Source organism: Phocoena phocoena, chromosome 21 (assembly GCF_963924675.1).
Source record: "Phocoena phocoena chromosome 21, mPhoPho1.1, whole genome shotgun sequence".
Classification (NCBI taxonomy): Eukaryota; Metazoa; Chordata; class Mammalia; order Artiodactyla; family Phocoenidae; genus Phocoena; species Phocoena phocoena.
This window is the reverse complement of record NC_089239.1, coordinates 19,042,121-19,058,813: the sequence shown is the minus strand read 5'-3', so window position 1 is coordinate 19,058,813 and position 16,693 is coordinate 19,042,121. Positions and strand designations below refer to the sequence as shown.

Here is a 16,693-nt window from a genome sequence, read left to right as displayed (position 1 = left end):
GAAACACCCCATGGGAACACATATACTTTTCCAAGAACAAATACGAGAAGTTGAGAAAGCAATGACAGTAGGGAGGTAAAAATGTAGAATGATGAGAGCCTCTTTTCCCTACCCGTTCTGGAACCCCACTCCAAAATACCCTTAATATCATTGCTTAAAGTATCATTTTCTTATGAGAGCAACTTCTAAGATTAGATACTTCTATTTCAGGATAAAGACCTTAGATTGATACTTTTTTTCTCTAAGCATCCATCAGAACGCAGTTCCTGGCGCTTTCTTTTCAGATATAACTGACAGCGCAACTAACATATTACTTTCAGGTGAACAACGTAATGATCCCATATTTATATATACTGCAAAATGACCACTCTCTCTTGAAACACTTTATTCGCTTGGCTTCCAGGACATGGCACTGTCTTGGTTCTCGGTCCGTTAGGCAGCCTTCCTCATCTTCCTTTCCTGCCCGAGTCCAAAGGGCTGAATCCTTGCAACTCCTCAGTCTCTAAGTGGCCTCACCAGTCCCTTTGGCACTAATGGCATTTATACGCTGAGAGCTGCCTTGTTCCTGTCCTCACTTTGCCTCTAAATCCAGATCTGAATATTCTGTTGCTTACTCAGTGTCACTTGGAAGGCTAGTGGGCATCTCAAATTGGATGTGTCCACACTGAACTCTAGATGCCCTTCCTTTTTTTTTTTTTTTTTTTTCGCAGTACGCGGGCCTCTCACCGTTGTGGCCTCTCCCGTTGCAGAGCACAGGTTCCGGAGGCGCAGGCTCAGCGGCCATGGCTCACGGGCCCAGCCTTTATTGGCAAATGGCAACTCTATTCACCCAGTTGCTCAGAACATAAACCTGAGTCACACAGGATTCTCTTCTTTCTTTCCAAAGCCACGTCCAATCCAGCAGCAAACCCTCTTGGCTTTGCTCTCAAAATAGACCCCAAACCCAGGCTCTACTCCCTATACCCACTGCAACCATTTTCACCTAGACTATTAAAAGAGCCCCCTATGCAGGCTCCTGGCTTCTACCTGAGCACTTCTACCTTTGAAAATATAAGTTAGACCATGGGCACTTCTCTGCTGGAGACCCTCCAGTGACCTTCATCTAATTTAGAATAAAGCCCTAGGTCTTCCCACACCCGACAGGGCATTGCCAACTCCCATCTTACTTCTCATGCTCCTTCAGCCAGTGACCACCAGGACACCTTGAACCTCATGCCCTTGGCTTCGTGGCTCTTCTTCCAGACAAGCAGCACCTGCTTCCTCCCTCTCAGCTGGCCTCTGACCCTCCTATCCAAACCCCACGCACACTGCCCTCGGCAGCCCTCTCCATCCTCTTACCCTATCTTATAGGTTCAGCTGTGTCTCCAAAAAGATACATTGAAGTCCTAACCCCTGCAACGGGTGAATGTAACCTTATCTGGAAATAGGATCTTTGCAGACATAATCAAGTTAAGATGAGGTCATTAGGTATGGATACCAAGGGGGAAAGGGGGGGTGGGATGAATTGGGAGATTAGGATTGACATATATACACTATTGATACTATGTATAAAATAGATAACTAATGAGAACCTACTGTATAGCACAGGGAACTCTCAATGTTCTGTGGTGACCTAAACGGGAAGAAAATCCAAAAAGGGGGTGTATGTACATGTGCAGCTGATCCAGTCTGCTGTAGAGTAGAAACTCTATACTCCAGTAAAATCAAATTAAAAAAAGATGATGTCATTAGCGTGGGCGCTAATCCAATAAGCCGGTGTCCTTATACGGAGACACACACACACAGGAAAATGCCAGCTGAAGACACACACAGGGGGAGAAGATGGCCAAGTGACAACAGAGGCAGAGATCGGGGAGATACAGCTGTAAGCCAAGGGCCACTGAGAATCGCCGGCCGCCAGCCAAAGCTAGAAAGAGGCAACGAAGGATTCGGCCCAGGGTCTCAGCAGCAGCATGGCCCTACTGACACCTTGATTTGTCTTCTATCCGCCAGGGCTGTGTGAGAGCTAAGAACTTGTAGCATCTTAGTTTGTGCTTGGTTACAGCAGTTCTAGGAAACTAATACATCCTGATGATTGATTTTGCACGCCGCTTATCAGTTCCTGAAATGTTACCTTTACTTGTTACCTGTCCTCTCCTAAGAGAGCACCGCAAGGGCAGGGCTTTATAACCTTGTACAGGGGCAGCCATCAATCCTCAGAACTTCTCTCACTGCTCTGGCTGGCACACTGCCCCAGTCTTTCTGTTGCCCCTAAACTTTTCTCTTTTTCAGCTCTAAGAATCAGAGATGATTTTGTATGTCAAACATACAGACCAAGATCCTAAATGCTTCAAAACATTATTTGCACTTGTGAACAATGAGAGTTTTTACAATTTTTTCATTACAAGGTTTTCTGAACTAATTTTTATCCTTTTCCCAAGGAATAAATTGAGTCACAATAGTGATACCGAGTACTGGTTAGAGACTCATTTTCAGTGTCACTCCCCTTACCTTCTTAGAGATCAGGCTGTTTTGCCCTCACAACATAATGAATCTCTTTAGTTTCCCCAGAAAGAACCTTCGCAGGACCGAAAATAAGCCCACGTTAGACTGAAGATCAAATTAGTATCGATCAAGGGTGTGGCGTGAGATTGACAAAACAGCAGTAACAAATCAATATTTATACTTCATCATTTGCTCCCAACACTGGGTAAAAATATGTAGATAACAAAAGCTGGTAAGGACCTGCGATGTTGTACTCTTTTATGTAAAAATGGCAGCACCGTATCAACAAACACAGTGGCACGTATTCCATACAAATGCTGAAAATCAGGTGCCATGAGCCACGTCTGGCTCTAAGTGGCATCTTGGGCCTTTTATTAACTGTTTTCATGCCTCACTTTCATGCCACAAGAGCGGCATGCCCTTCCAACTCCCACTCTTCATGAGAAGAAATAACATTACTTCTAAAAATTTAAAGCATTTTAGAATGAAGCCAGGCAAACTTTGCTGGGTTAGAGCAGATGTACACCCAGTATATGCTTACAGGGAATTCTTTTACTATTAGAAAGCCTCTCCTAGAAGTGAGCGGAAAGACTGAAAGGCAGTGGGAAAAGTTGAGTCATGGGCCTGTGTCTGCAGTTTGTGCTTTGGGATGACCCAGGAATGCACCATATTCCGACTTGTTAATCAGGGGCTGGCACTGGAAGGGCACCCCACCTAAGCCACTCTCAGTTCCTGGTCCCAGCCAGCCACATGTTAACTCAAACCGGAGAAAACATTCTTAATAGGCTTAGAAAAACTTTTATACTTTACTGAAGCAGATTTACTTTTCTGTGTTCAATATTTTATTCACAAATAGTTTATACTATATATTTTACTTTTACTTTTAAAAACAAAGCCACAGTGCTATTATCACATCTAAAATTTATCAATTATTTCTTATAAAATACTCAGTCTGTGTTCAACTTTCTGTCTCATAAATCTATACTGTTTGTATAAATTACATTTGACAAACAGATGCTAATTGATTCATGCAGCTGTTTGTAATCATGATCTGGGCACACATTAGCTGGGAGAGATTCAGGAGGCAGAGGCTGAGGCTGCCCCCGAGCCCCTGCGGCAGGCATCTTGGGTGAACTGTGTAACCAAGCGAATGGGCCACTTGAAATTATTTTGTCTGACCGTCTCTTGCCCTATTCAAAAAGTGATACCAAATACTACATTTCCATCACTTCAGCGATCACATACGAGGACCTGCCAGGAACAATTGAATATTGTATTTTACACCGTAAACTCAGGCCAACTGCTCTCTAGGCAAAGAGGACCTGTTCCTCCCCGCCCCTCCCCAGGAGAAGCATTGCCTACACTTTATCCAGCAAGGCTCTAGGCTTAAGGAGCCTCACATTCAACTTCAAGTCCCACAACCATTTTGGACTTTGCAAACCAGAATGTGGTCTTTTTCTGGCCAATGCTTCTAGTTTCATGGGAAAGAAAGGAACTGGTCAGGACTGAGTAGTGGATGAAAGATGTGAGCCAGGGTGAGCTGGCCCCAGCGGGAGGTTGCATAACAGCAAAAGCTGCTTTTCAACCAAAACCAGCAAAAATATTGACTGCAGAGCAGAATTCCAAGGGAGATTTCAGGATACCAGGATGTAACTGATGCAAAATATACTGCACGAATAACACCAATCGAAAAATAATGGAGCCAACCAGACAAATGCCAACAGAAATATAGATAATAGAAATACAACAATACACACACACACACATGCACAATAAAGTCTGCCCCTGTGGTTGTGAGTCTACACAACAGGGTGGGTCCAGGACAGGCACTCATTCAAAAAAGTTCAGTGGCACAAAGGCCCCCATATGGTGTACATAAATCCATGTCCTTCATCTTCTCCCCTCCAATCCGATAAGGAGTGTAACAGCTGTGGGGTTTTGAGTCGTTTGGAGAAGGTCTGATACCCAGAAATATCTGGTCTAAGACTTAGGCACATCTCGCAGGATTCAAGCCCACGCTGGTTTATGAAACGAATCTAGGACTGCAGATGGGGGAGGAGGACTCTTCGAATTCTGCAAAAGGCTCAGTTTATGTGGCACCCGCCCTCACGAGCAGAGACCCGGGGCGAACGCCGCGCGGAGGTGGAAACGATCCGCAGCTCCCAGACAGACACGTTGACACTGGGGGCTGGACCAGGGGCTGCCTGGGGTTGTTCCGTTTGCCGGCTGCCGAGAGCCTTCTAGGAGCGCAGGAGCGCTTCTGGTGGGGATCCTAAGGGTCAGAGCAGCTGCCACCGTCCCAGGGGCTCCGAGGGGAGGCGGAGAGAGGGAGGTAAGGAGACCCTCCTGGGGGTGGGGGGTCAGGTGCACAGAGTAGGGAGCGGCTCCAGGGCTGGGCCTCGGAAGGTCTAAAGTTAGAAAACCTGGAGGACGACGAGGGCTGGGGGCGGGGGGTGGGGGGCGAGTCCGGGATCAACTCACCGTCCTCCAGCGCTTCGTGCACCAGCAGAAGACCCAGCAGCAGCCAGACCTTCATCTTCAGGGCAAGGGGTGGGGCAGAGGTGCGGGGGACAGCAGGTCCGGGGCGCGCGGAAAGCGCAGGGCGAGGGCAGGGGCGCCAGGGGAGGCGGCGGGCGAGGGGCGGGCGCCTGGGACGCCGCAGCTGGAGGATTCAGTTTCATGAGGAAGAACAGATTTGGGGGGAAAGTTTGGGGATTTTCCTTTTTTTAAAAAAAAATTCTCTGTGTAATGTAACCTCTCCTGCCCCCTGGCGGAGCCATGAAGCGCTGCGCTTTTTCCCGGCGCCGAGGGCTAGGGCGAAATGTCAATTATAGCAGCCACTCATCGAGTTCCCCAGCGCTCGGCGTTTCACGAAATTTATCAACTTCAAGCAGGCCCCGCGCAATCCTGCGGGTACTGATGGGGTCACAATTAACCGTAGCTGTCCAAATGTCACCAGCGCTCTCCCCACCAGCTCAAGTGCAGCTATAATGCTCTGTAAAAAGCGCCCCCTAAGTATTTCTCTTCATTCCCAGCAGGTCTCTCACGGGCTCTAACAAGACCACTGCCCTCGGTTGTCCCGGCTCTGCACCGAGCGCTGTACCTGCTGGACACCGCGTCTGTCTTGCAGCTGAGACGTGAGAACCCTGGGGCTTCAGTGGGGAGGCTGCTCTGCCTTCAGAGAGGCCCACGGCAGGCCAGCTCCTTCCCCGGTGCCTGGCAGAGGTTTTGGAGAAATTTCTCCTTCCTCTTTTATTCAGAAGTCCCATTGCCCTACACAGGACTCGATTAAGCGTTCAGGAGGGACTGTGCCAGAAAACAGATCCAAGCTGGAGCATCAGGGGCCCCTCCGGACTCCGAGAAATTGACACCTTGGCTTTCCCTCTTGTGCTGGGGCCTGGGGTTCGGTCTGCAGCTCCTGTCCCTCGGTCCACACGCCCCCACATCCTGCGGGCTGTCCCTGCCGGCTATGAGTCAAGGCCGCCGCACTTTGCCATCATCCCTCCCTCCCCGCCCCGGCTCACGATGTTACCGTCTGTCATCAGCAAGGGGCCACAGCCTCCTGGTTGGTCTCCCTGCCCCTCCTTCTTGCACCTCAATCCATTCTTGCTCCAGCTATAGACTGATCTTCAAATGCAACTCTCAAAAAACTCTAACCCAACTAAAAACCCTTCAAAGGCTCTCCAGCAAGGCTCCTGCTACAGAGTTCTCCGGCCCCGGGGCTGGAGGGTGGAGGCAGCTACAGCTCCCCGGTCCTGCCCTTCACACCAACAGCACGCTCCCAGCGCCCTCGGCCCAGCGCCCGCGGGGGTCCACTGCTCCCGCTGCGCCCTCTGCCGCCAAGAGTCCCCTTCCTCCTTCCACCACCTGCCTGCCCTCTCGACACCCCCAACCCCTGGCCGAGCTCATCCTACAAGGCTCAGCTCAGACCTCACCTGCTCCGGGCAGGGCTAAGCGCTTCCCTAGTACAAATACTTCACGGTAGCAGCTGCAACAAAATGCAGGACTTAGCGGTGAATCTGGTTGTGCTTCTTTCTCCTGCACCCTCCTGAGTTCAAGGGCAAACAATGTGTCTTATTAAATTTTGCATCTACCACCAGTTTCTGGAAAGTAATACTCGTTAATTAGGAACTTACCGTGTTCCACACAGAGCATAAAACCCCCAACATGCATTTCTTGTTCCTTGTATCAACAACCTACAAGGGAGGCTGTATGGTTAGTTTCGGCCCCATTTTATGGATGAGGCGGCCCAAAGGCAGACTGGTAGGAAGTCTTAATCCAGGTTTTGTTTGACACCCATGTCTCTGGGTCGAACCCCTCACTCTACCGGTTAAAATGAGCTGTTGAAATCACTAGAAGTGAAAGCTTTCCAACAGGGCCCTCCTGACCATAAAGTCACTCCTCAGAAACTCCCAAGACGGGAGGCAAGTACTTTGTGACTTACCTGATAGGCTTGATAACAGAGAGCTAAGATGGCAAAAGAGCCTGGTGGCCGGAATTGCAGCCCATTCCACGGAGAGAGGGAACACACAGTCTGTTCTACCCTCTGAAGGAGTCGGGTGGAGTAGGTGGCTGCCGTAGAAGTAGCCGTGAAAAGAAAACAGCTAAAATTGTAATGAATCCTTAAAAGCTGAATGCAGGCTGGCGTGAACATTTCGAATCCTTGGGAGCCTCAGACACAAGGAGAGCCCAGAATCCTTCAGCAGCTCTTTCCCACAAGCGTCTGCTGGTTGTTTACTAGAGAGAGAGAGAGAGAGACAAAAGGCACCACATATGAAGAGAGTTGACATTAATGAGGGTTGCACTCAGCTACTCCACCTGTGTTTCCTTTTATTTCAAAAAGACCTTTTTTTTCAAAATTAATTAATCCATTAAAAAATATTTTAAACCACCACAGAACTATATAGGGCAGGAAATGATAAAAATAATAAACATACCCTTTCACGTCCCCGACCCTTCTAGCTATAAAGTATTTCATGGTAATGATGCACCATAGTTTAAATTTTGCTCCTGTTTATAGATACTTTGGTTGTTTTAAAAAACTCCTTTACAAAAAAATGCTGCAATAACTGTCCTTATCCAGATAGCTTTACGCCCATGAGTATTTCTATAACACAGATACATAGATAAAAATGAAATTATTCAGCCAAAGCCATGATATTTAGCAATTTTGATTAATGCTGCCAATTCAACAAAGCTGTTCCTATTTATAGCCAATTCTACTTTCTTTGGGAGCCCATGAGCCTACGCATTTCTTCCCACCCACCAGTCCTGGACGTGACTAATCTATTCAATTTTTACAACCTGGGGGGGGATCTCATTATGCTATTTCAATTCCTATTCCTTTTATTACTATTGAGGATGGGCATCTTATGTTTTTATTAGCCATTTGTATTTGAAAATTGAGTTCTTTTTCTTATTGCCTTACTATAGTAGAATCTTAATATGTTCTGGATAATAAGCTCTTGGGTGTTATACATACTGCAGACTTTTCTTCTAATCCTTTGCTTGTGTTTTAGTTTTGCTAATGGTGCCTTTCTTTAAGAAATACAACAAATGTTTAGCAATTACATTTTTCAGTAATTTTTTTCATGGCATCGGGGTTTTATATCCCCTTAGATGGACCTTCTCTGCCACAAATCAGCAAATTACGTGTTCTATATTTTCATCTAAAACTTTTATAATTTTGTTGGTCTGTTTAGTCTTTAAATCCATCTGTCATTTTTTGGTTTTGGTATCACAAATTACAAATCTAATTTTATGTTTATGTTTCCAACTGGATGATGAGTGTCACGTTATCATTTGTTAAATGATTGGTTCTTTTCCCATCTTTCTGAATTGACTTTTAGTGTGTATTAAATTACACACAAACATGGGTCTGTTTCAGTTTTGTCTATTCTATTCTATTGATCCTTTTATCTATACCTATAGAAACACCACACTGCATTAACTGGTACCAATTTATAGTACATTTTATTATTTGTTTGGACAAGGGATGCCCCCATCATTGATCTTATGTTAATTATGCTTGTACATTTTCTCTTCCAGATGAAGTTTGAAATCACTTTGTTAACCTTCATAAAAACTTTGTGTTTTGATTATGATTGCATCGATTTTATATTTGGGGGAAGAATGGTCATATTCACAATATTAAGTCTTCCTATCCCAGAATGTGTCATAAAGTTATATATATTTCCATTTGTTCAAGTCTATTTTTATGTCCCCATTATATTCTATAATTGGTGAACGCTGGTATTAGGACAACAATTTTGAAATTCTGTAATCCCAAGCCTTCTTAAGTGTATTTTGTGTCAAATACACTTTAGCTAAATTTGGGCTACCTATGTGTGTGTGTGTGTATGTGTATAGACATGTGTGTGTAGTTACTAGTTAAGTTATAGTTAAGCACTTATATAGTTATAAACACATAGTTATATTTTTTCCATGTAAGTCTTATTTGTTAATTGTTAAACTTAGTTCCTATTTTTACTTGCTTATGTATTTGTTTTGCTGCTATGAATGAAAATTTCCCCCATTACATTTTCAAATTGATTAACTGGTATATAGAAAATAATTTTAGAATTGTATTTTCCCAAACTTCTGTCACATATACTTTAGCTAAATTTACATGTCTAAACTTATCCTACGTCTGTGTTATGGTCTGAGTTGTGTCCCCCCACTTCCCCCCAAATTTAAATGTTGAAGTCCCTCACAGACATAGAGAACAGACTTGTGGTTGCCAAGGGGGCGGGGGGTGGGGGAGGGATGGAGTGAGAGTTTGGGATTAGCAGATGCAAACTATTACATATAGGATGGATAAACAATAGGTCCTACTGTATAACACAGGGATCTATATTCAATATCCTGGGATAAACCATAATAGAAAAGAATATAAAAAAGGATGTACATATATATATATAACTGAATCACTTTGCTGTACAGCAGAAATTAACACATTGTAAATCAAATATACTGCAATAAAAAAAATCGATGTTGAAGTCCGAACCTCTAGTACTTTAAAATGTGGTAAATTAAAGAGGTAATAAAATAAAAGTAATTAAAGAGGTAATTAAATAAAATGAGGTCATTAGGGAGGATCCTAAACCAGTATCACTGGTATTCTTATTTTTAAGAAGAGGAAACTTGGATATAGACACATACACAGAGGGAAGATCGTGTGAAGATTCTGGGAGAAGACAGCCATCTACAGGCCAAGGATCTGGGCCTCAGGAGACGCCAACCCTGCTGACATCTTAATCTCTGACTTCTAGCTTCCAGAACTGTGAGTAAATACATTTCCGTTGTTTAAGCCGCAAAGTCTGTGGTACTTCGTTATGGCAGCCCTAGGAACTAATGCAGTCTGTTGGGATGGGAGCGAGGGTTACAAGAGATATAGGGGCTTTCCAGGATTGTCACAAGGCTTACTATCCTTGAATGAGACAATCACAACATGCCTCCAAATTTGAAAAATGAAACTGCTAAAGTTGTATTTTTTATAGGTTGTATTTCACTGAAAAAACCCATCTGCTTTGTCTCTAGGGTGAGAAGGAATTTTATTATTAGATTCTCTGTTTGCATTCATCTTCTCCATTCTTTCTCCAACAATTGCTGTAATATTGGCCAATTAAAATAAGCATTGCCTTACAGCTCTAAGTCAAATACTGCTTGAAGCCTGGTTTCCTAAAGCATGATCACTTTTTGTATGTTTGTGTTTGGTCACCGTAATGGACCCTCTTATTTAGTCTAAATAGTTTTCAGTTGACCTCTTGGGTTTTTAGATAAACGATCATATTACCTGCAACAGCCAGTTTTTCTTTCTTTCTTAACGGATGCCTGTCTGCTCCCTCCACCACACTCTTACACTGGCCTCTAGTGTTTGCAGTCCACTGACCCCCCCAACCTCATGAAGCGTGGGGTGGCTCAGCGATGGAACAAAGCAGGGGGGCCAAGCCTCCCGTGAATCATCAGCAACTTCCTGATGCTGGAAAAGAGGAGCCTGATGACACAGAACCAGCCTCTTAAAAACAGCCTTTAAATGTTGAATCATTATGTTGTATACCTGAAATGAACAAAATAGTATGCGTCAAAAAAATAAATAATTGAAAATGAAAATAAAACTGTGTCCAGGGAACCACTGTCGTACTTGGGAGGGCACAGCTTTATCCTAGCGACTGTGCGTTATCACCTCTCTCCAAAGAGCAAGGGCAGCAGCCCCTGGCATTGGCTTAACAAAAGGAGACTTGGAGAGAAAAGGGGAAAATAGCAGGAGAAGCAAAAAGCAGGAAATGGGCGAGCGAGAGAGGTAGTGTGATCCAGGGGTGGGGAGCAGGCTGCGCTTATAGACTTACGTCTGTAGAAGCACATTTCTTTCTTTCTTTTTTTTTTTTGTGTGGTACGCAGGCCTCTCACTGGTGTGGCCTCTCCCGTTGCGGAGCACAGGCTCCGGACGTGCAGGCTCAGCGGCCATGGCTCACGGGCCCAGCCGCTCCGCGGCATGTGGGATCTTCCCGGACCGGGGCCCGAACCCGTGGCCCCTGCATCAGCAGGTGGACTCCCAACCACTGCACCAACAGGGAAGCCCTAAGATGATTTTTTAAATTAGTGTTTTAATGTTTGAGCAGGCGCTAACTTTGGTGATTTTAAATATAGCTCTGAGAATCTCATTCTAATATAAGTGCTAGACATTTTCGACGCTCCCAGAACCACTCATCAAGAGACACCATGGGGTAAGGTAAGGATCCCAGAACCCTGGTCTACTTAAAATGGGCCAAGAGAAATTACTCTCCTAACTCCAGGATATGGCATGCTGTAAAGATGTTCCACCTGTTGGCTAGTTACCAGCACCTCTAAATGGCTAGGGGAAGACCGACAAGTATCAGCTAGAATGTAAATGACTCGAAAACCTCCCTCCTCTCCTTTCTTTACTCAGTGGTGTCCTCCTTCCTACTTCAACAGTCCTGTGCCTATTTGCTTTCTCCTGCTTACTTGCTCTAAATGCTCACTTTTTGAAAAGCATCTGCTGTCAGTCATTCACAAGTTGGGCCAATTTTAGTCAATGTTCCAAGAATACTGCCATTTTAAGTCTGATTTCTTCCAGGGCAGTGAAGCTCTCGGTTTTTGCTTGAAGAAATATCAGGCGTTAGTGAGTGGATGGGGGAAGATCCTGGAGACCTGGAGACTCAGCCTCTGGGGAACCCCAGAAACCTGAATCATGACGATGCTGTCTGTGGTCCTTGTAGGTTAGGGAATGCAGAGCCCAGAAATGAACTTGCTCTCCATCATGGAGATTTGGCCCTACCCTGAGCTGTATGGTTCTCCTGGGTAGGGAAGTCTCTATCTTGTGTTTCTATCTTCATGTTGACTGTTCCAGTCTTAGTAGAGAGTAACAGGGATTCTTTACCAGAGGCTATGACTTTTGGAATCTCTGATACCTAAAAATATCAAAGAGTTGGCTATGAATCTGTTACTAAGAAAGGTTCAGGTAAGTAAATCAGTATTGAGCTGAGTTTCTTTCCAGACAGTTTCACCCATACTTTGACCTACTTTAAAAGACAAGTTGAGATAATGTGATAATGGTTATTTTATGTCCTTTGAGAATTTTTTGGAGATATTTTATGGGATAAATGAATCCCTCTTTCCACACAGACAGACGGGGACTTATCAGCACAGTCAGCAATCTGCTGGCTTCCTAGATTGCAAGTCTATCAGTGGCCTTCTTTAAAGAACACTAAGGAGATGGTGGTCCTATCTCCAGAAGTTCCTGGCTGGACCCACAGCCCGACAACTGGGGCCTTGTCATGCCAAGACCCCACTCAACAGAGGTAGCTATAGTTGCTCACCCTTTGCAGCCTGATCCCGTGGTGCCAGCACAGAGGCGGGGCCTCAAAACCTAGTTAACAATACTAATCAAGCCAACAGGTAGCTAAATTAGGTTTTAGGCTACTATTTGGGAAATACTTTGCTGTGTTAGCTTGGTTTTCAATGCAGGCTAAATTGATACTAAAGCTTATTCAATTCACCATGGTGTTCCCTCCAATTTATAAAAGCCAATAGCAATTAAGTGTGTACACAATGACATTTCAAAATTAAACAAGCTAATTTAGGAGACGTGCAATTTTAAGTAACTTAGAGCCACGTTAGAAAACTCTTTGACTCCTCCCTCCCCATCAAAGGGTAAAGAGGGCTGAAGTTGGTAAATATTTATTCACTATACCCTACAAAATGTCTTTTTTTGTGTGTGCGGTACGTGGGCCTCTCACTGTTGTGGCCTCTCCCGTTGCGGAGCACAGGCTCCAGACGCGCAGGCTCAGCGGCCATGGCTCACGGGCCCAGCCGCTCCGCGGCATGTGGGATCTTCCCGGACTGGGGCACGAACCCGTGTCCCCTGCATCGGCAGGCGGACTCCCAACCACTGCGCCACCAGGGAAGCCCCTCAGGGAGCTTCCTGCAGACAAAAGCAATGTCAAACAGGTTGGTCCATTAAATAAATGGCAGTTGAAGTGGTAGGATCTCAGATGTGTGGTCCTGGGGTGGCATGCTTCAGGCACAACTGATATTATTTGGAATGTGCCATGAGGATTGAGTATATGTGGAGACATCTCTTTTATAGGACTTGGTATTCATACGGTAGGCAGCCAGGTGAATATCCTCAACAGTAGATTTTTTCCATTTAGATTGTACTATTGATATATTTCTGAGCTGTAAAGCTTCCTAAATAAAATGGCAGTTTAAATTAGATAAGTGTGAAATGTATGCTTTTGGTAGGTGAGGTACATATGCATACTACACTATTATAAGTCGTATTATAATTTATTTTAAAAATACATGGTCATGTTAGAAAGCATATTTTACAGTGGTAAAGCAGCAGCGGTTTTTATTCATTACAAATTCTAAAAATAATCCAACTTTATAAGTAATAAGGAACACTGATTATCATTAAGGACATTTAAATTTAAAGTTACCTACTACACAAAAAAACTCTATATTCGCATAAGACCAATGTATCTGTTGGTTTTTACAGACATAGAATTTCTGCAGGGTTTTAGGCCCTATCAACAGCTTCTATTAAGTACAATGATAACAAAATAAAGCAATGAAACAATTGGGCACCAAAGATGAAGAGCCTGTTAACCAGGCACGGGCCAGAGAAACCTGTCCTGTTGGCAACACAAGGTTCTTTACCAACTGAGCCGAGGCCCACGCACTTTCCTGCCCAAGGCTCTTAGTGCTGGTGCAGAAACTGCAGTGGTGCAGTTCCAGGAAGCAGCCATCCTTTCCATGAGTCATGGAGGTTCCTTGGTCCTTATCATTTACCTTGTACTCATGGGCTATTTGGGGCTGAAATTAAGGACCCCAAACTACCTTAGTTTCATGTGAAGTCTTTCACTTCATATCCTACCCTGTCATCACAAGCCCCCACCAACGGGGTAGCTATAGACGCTCATACTTTGCAGTCTGCCTGACCCAGGGTCTTGGTTATGAACCCCGTGGAGCTGCTGTCAGTGGTCAGTGAAGGCTCTTTAAGGCCAGAGATTATGGCAGTGGCTTCAGCCGTGATGAATAAAAGCGAAGATAGTGCTCCCAGCAAACAGGGTTGCCATTGGGTTGAGCCATAACAAAATGCATTTGAAATGAACATGACTAAACTGTGTACATATGAACAGCAATGAATGTTATGAAAACCAACCACTAAACCAACAACCACAACAGTAACAGATCAGGCCTCTCAAAATTCAGAAACCAGAAAGCCATTAGAAAATGTTTAAATATGATATACAAGGAGATAAAAAAAAAAACTCAGCTAAACAACAAAGTTAAGCAACCTCATTTTCACATCTACATGTCTGAAAAATGACCTGTGATGGCATTAGTTCCTACATGAACTTTGGTACTTTTTCCTTTGATATTTTAGGACAAGTTAGAAAACGTAGGTAGAAAATATAGAGAAGGCACTATTTTGGCACTAGTCAAAAACCAAAAACAAACCAAAAAACCCAGTTAATCACAACCCCCCAAGAAAGTCACGCTAATCATGTGAATATTAATATTCCATGACGCACACTCTAAACCCAATCCTTTAAAATTCTGTGGACATTGTGTTTTTAGTTTGAATTGTACTGTCGCTTGAAGCACATCAGGAGAAACCCAGACAGAGAACATCAGAAGCAACATCACACGTAAGTCAGAGTTGGAATCTTGGCACAATTTTATCATGTGGTTTATAATCTCAGAATGTGCTGATCTAAGAGGAAAAAAAGCTAAGACTAACCTGCTCCCTCTGGCACTACCAGCATTGGCGGGCGATTACTTTTCCTTATTCTCCCTGCATTCAAAAATATTTCGAAAATAGTTTGTTAAATACAAATTCTAATTCAAAAGATTTTAACGTCTACCTGTAAATACCCAGGACTTAGAAGATATTTTGGCTAATATTTAAAATAAAAGAAGTTTAAAAATCTTTTATTCAGAAAAATTTGAAGAAGACAGGCCCTTGTCTTTTAAAGGAAGGTAGTTCTGAAACATATTTTCTACCAAGTGTGGTTGATGACAGTAAAGTTTTATAGATATCATCATTAGTTTTTCATTAATGTATATAATACCTCAAATGATGTTTTGGTCTTTTCTTGATATTCATCTCTGGGGAAAATGTGATTAAGCAGTACTCTGTTTCAGTATACATCAAAAGTTCTAAATTTTCTCATAAATACTTTTTAAACTTGGATTTGCATAGCTACCTAGTTAAATGTAGGGTAGGCATGGCCTTTGTATGTTATTCACAAATCATCTTTCTTTTTTAAGAGTATAAAATAAAGGTGCTATTAAAGTTTTCCATTGAGAATGTTCAGAGAGCATATTTCCTAGTGCAAAAAAGAAAGGTAATTCAAGCTGTTTTTACTCAGTCACAATTAAGAGAATGTATATGTATTTTTTAATTTCTGAAAAGGACTTTATATAAGTGTGACTGATTACTAGTAAAACCTGTACAGAACATTTTGGCAATCCTAGGAAAGTAAAAACAAATTTTTGTTCAAAATTTTGTTATAAATTCAAATGTAGGGACAGAGAGGTGATAAAAGACCTGGTAGTACTGGCTTTTCCTAACAAGCACAAACCAAGACAGCAATGTCAGAAAAGGTACAGCAGAAGCAATAAACAGAAATCCCCTAATGCCCCCGCCCCCAACTCCATTTCAGATCATAAAGCTCCTGGTATAATGTACCAGACTTCAGTGATCTCATATTAGAAACATTATAAATATATTTTCCTTAAAGAATCTATCTATAGAAAATATTACACATATAAAATCGCTATATATTTCAAAATAGTTTAAAACCTAAAAGTTTTGCATAAGCATACCTATCAATATAAAACATTATTTTTTCTCCATCAGTTGGGTTTTTAAAATCTAGACAACAGTGTTATTTCCAAACCCCATCCTAAACCCAGCTGACTTCTACACTGATGTTTGAAATATACACACACATATATATACGTGTATATGTACACACTCACACATACATACGAACATACATTTGACTTTTCACAGAAAAAAAGCATAGTCACTGACAAAGCATCTTTTCATAGATATTTGTATTTGTAAAGTGTTTCAAGGTAGAAAAATAATTTTTAACTAAATTCTGCTCCTAATTGAACACAGTGGGCATAATAGTTTTAGCTGCCTGTCATGTTCTAAACAAATTTCTTGATATTGTTACAGTAGAAGTTTTAATATTCACATATGAAATTCTTCATGTTCCCTGTGTGAAGGGCCTGTTCTAGAATGATTTCAGAAAAAAAGGGCTTCTCAGTATACGGCAAATAACAGCAAGGACTTATGATTAGGCCCACAGTGCTTACAGAAATACTTTACCCCTTGTATAGCCAACTCTTCCTCTCCAGTAAAACATGCAGCTTAAAAGAATTCTGGGCTTCAGATTTTACCGTGTGCACCCTGGAAATTGTGGAATGTTAGTACTGAGTTCTATGTCAGAGATGCTACAACACTAGCAGCCAGAAACCCAGGCCTTCTACCTGTTTATTGGATATTTAATCACAATAAACTCCTTAACAATCATAACTTGCTTTTTAATGAAAAAAATAAAGTGACATCTCTTGGAAAAGCTGTCAGAAAATAAATGTTTTCCTTGCCTTTGGAGTAAGCTGGTCACCTGGGCTTGATAATGTTCTTCCTGGAAATATAACCCATACA

General features: G+C 43.0%; 1 protein-coding gene across 1 annotated transcript in view; it reads right to left on the bottom strand.

Annotated features, from left to right (window-relative positions):
- Positions 1-5,201, bottom strand: part of PDGFRL (platelet derived growth factor receptor like) — a 47,562-nt gene extending 42,361 nt beyond the window's left edge. The window contains exon 1 of the mRNA XM_065899928.1: positions 4,966-5,201. Coding sequence (XP_065756000.1) covers positions 4,966-5,020 — 55 coding nt within the window. The 5' untranslated portion in view covers positions 5,021-5,201. The remainder of the gene's footprint in view (positions 1-4,965) is intronic.
- Positions 5,202-16,693: the final 11,492 nt, after the last annotated feature.